Raw genomic sequence first — 2,207 nt, 5'->3', positions numbered from 1 at the left:
AATTAATGCCCTACAGGAGAGCATCAGCTCACTTTTGGCTTTCATAAATTTCAGATTCATTTCTGGATGAATAAAAAATATATATAGTCAATCCCTATTGTATTTATTTGTATTGAATATCTATATTTTGATTTACAGTCTGTATGGTTATGCCTGATGGTCCTAAAGAATATGAATATTATGTCGAGTTACACAGCATTGTAATATGCAGAGTCCAATGAGGTAAGTAGTGTAAACAATATTTAATCAGAAAAATTTAATTGGATTAGATCACAGGTACTGCCTGTAAATAGCCTATATTTAACATTTTAAAAAATGCATTACAATGAACTAAATATTAACATAGATTATATAATAGTTAGAGAAAAAATGTAACCAAACTTAGCTGACACATGCAGAATGTAATTTTAACACGCTGAAAAGTATAAGAAGTGTTTTTACACGTATTAAACTGACAGTTTACTTCCCTAAAAAAGTTATGAGAAGTGAATTCGGTTGTAGATATTTCTGTTATGTAAACTTGTTTATTTTCAATCTTGTCATTTTTTCTGCACACGCAATTCTAAAACTTTACTCTTAGTTGCTCTTTATCAAGTAATTGTTGTATTTTAATTTTTCAACTTCATTTTATGTAGAGAAAATAAGTATACATATATATATTTCAACATGATGATTACATCATTGATTTGTTTAAAAGATGTTTTTCAAAACAGATATTTTATTTTTTTTCACTTGACTGTTTCTCCATTAGCAAAAAAAGATTGTCATTTGTACTAACAAGTCCCCAGGGATAACTCAGTCCACAGTCGATGTAACGGAGGAACTGTCCATCCTGGTCTATGATGTGGACACAGTTATTGTTATCATCAGCTGCAAGGATGTGGCTCTGACTGTCGGTGGTGATTCCTTCTGGACAGAATGATTTGTTCCTTGGAGCAGAAGATGTCCAGTGTACATGAATCTCAATTTCCCGGCCTTATTGACCACCACTACTGCTCTAGCTCCACGATCAGACACACAGATATTCGGGGTTTTTGTTCTCAGTAATGTATCTGTCATAATCTGTAGTCTGATCAACTCCACCACCTTCTCATTCTTCACGATGTTCACAGTTCTATCATTGTAATCAGTATAAACAAGATCTCCACTTTTTGTCACCGCTATATCTATTGGGATTTCTCCAGATTTAGTTGTGATTGACTTGAGTAGTGATCCCTGATTTATGCTGAAGAGTTTCATTGTGATTTCTTCTCCCCTTGTCCAGATGTCTTCATCACTGAGACAGACCACATTGTAAAGGTAGCTTTCATACTCAGTGCCTATTATGGCGACTGTTTCTGATTCATCAAGCAGATGTTTGACTGGAGGAGAGGATCCAGCCTCTGGTGAATTCTGTGTTGACATCATTTTGTAGCAATGTTTATCTGATGTTAGAGAACCTAAAAAGATGAGGCTCCAAACTTTAAATCAGGTTCTTTTCCTTGGACGTTTCCTGGAATGAATTTGAGATTTTTGATGTATCTTAAATTCATTCACTGACAGAAAGTTTCTTTGTAATATTGTCAAATAACTCTTTTCAAGACATGCCCTTCAAAAACATTGTGTTGTATAAATAAAAGTCAATAATTATTCTTTATTATATTTTTGTAATTGAAAATATCTAAAAGCGTTATAATTGTTGAGTAAACATAAAAGTTATCATTTTTTCTAAACATTACCTGAAGTGAGACAGTAGTGGCTGCTGATTTGTTTAGAATTTTGCGTTCGAATCACGTGGCCTGGTTACAGTGTTCCATGCATCTACATGTACCTCTCAGTTACTGTATTTATACTTATATACCGATCGAAACTTGGGATTTAAATTTCAGCTACTTGAATCTTTGAGCCATGGCTTACTGAATGCCTTTTGATATTTTATTATTAATGAGACAGCTAAAATTAACAAATTTAACATGAATGACCAGTATTTTAACCCTGGTAACCACCAACTCTACAACCAAAAAAAAATGCATTTATGAATATTAAGAAATAAACAATAGATAATAAGGGCAATTCAATACAAATATCACTGGACACATAGTCATCAACCTGCATTAAATATACTTGTGATGAGAAAAAATTTCTATATACTGTAATTAATGACATCCTTCAAATTGATTGGAAGTAATATGTATTTAAACATTTTTAGCTCACCTGAGCTTTTCTGA

General features: G+C 32.6%; 1 protein-coding gene across 1 annotated transcript; it reads right to left on the bottom strand.

The window, feature by feature from the left end:
* Nucleotides 1-837: 837 nt before the first annotated feature.
* On the bottom strand, nt 838-1,407 carry LOC134256575 (uncharacterized). The gene has a single exon (XM_062739259.1). It carries the CDS (start codon nt 1,405-1,407, stop codon nt 838-840), a length of 570 nt encoding a protein of 189 aa, XP_062595243.1.
* Nucleotides 1,408-2,207: the final 800 nt, after the last annotated feature.

The sequence above is a fragment of the Saccostrea cucullata genome, unplaced genomic scaffold, assembly GCF_032062105.1.
Source record: "Saccostrea cucullata isolate Sc308-1 unplaced genomic scaffold, CSIRO_AGI_Scuc_v1 ctg16716, whole genome shotgun sequence".
Classification (NCBI taxonomy): domain Eukaryota; kingdom Metazoa; phylum Mollusca; class Bivalvia; order Ostreida; family Ostreidae; genus Saccostrea; species Saccostrea cuccullata.
The sequence above is the reverse complement of the archived record's forward strand: the minus strand, read 5'-3'. Positions and strand labels throughout refer to the sequence as shown.

Coding starts and splice junctions, on each gene's coding strand:
- LOC134256575 (XM_062739259.1), bottom strand. CDS start 1,407: ATGATGTCAACACAGAATTCACCAGAGGCTGGATCCTCTCCTCCAGTC.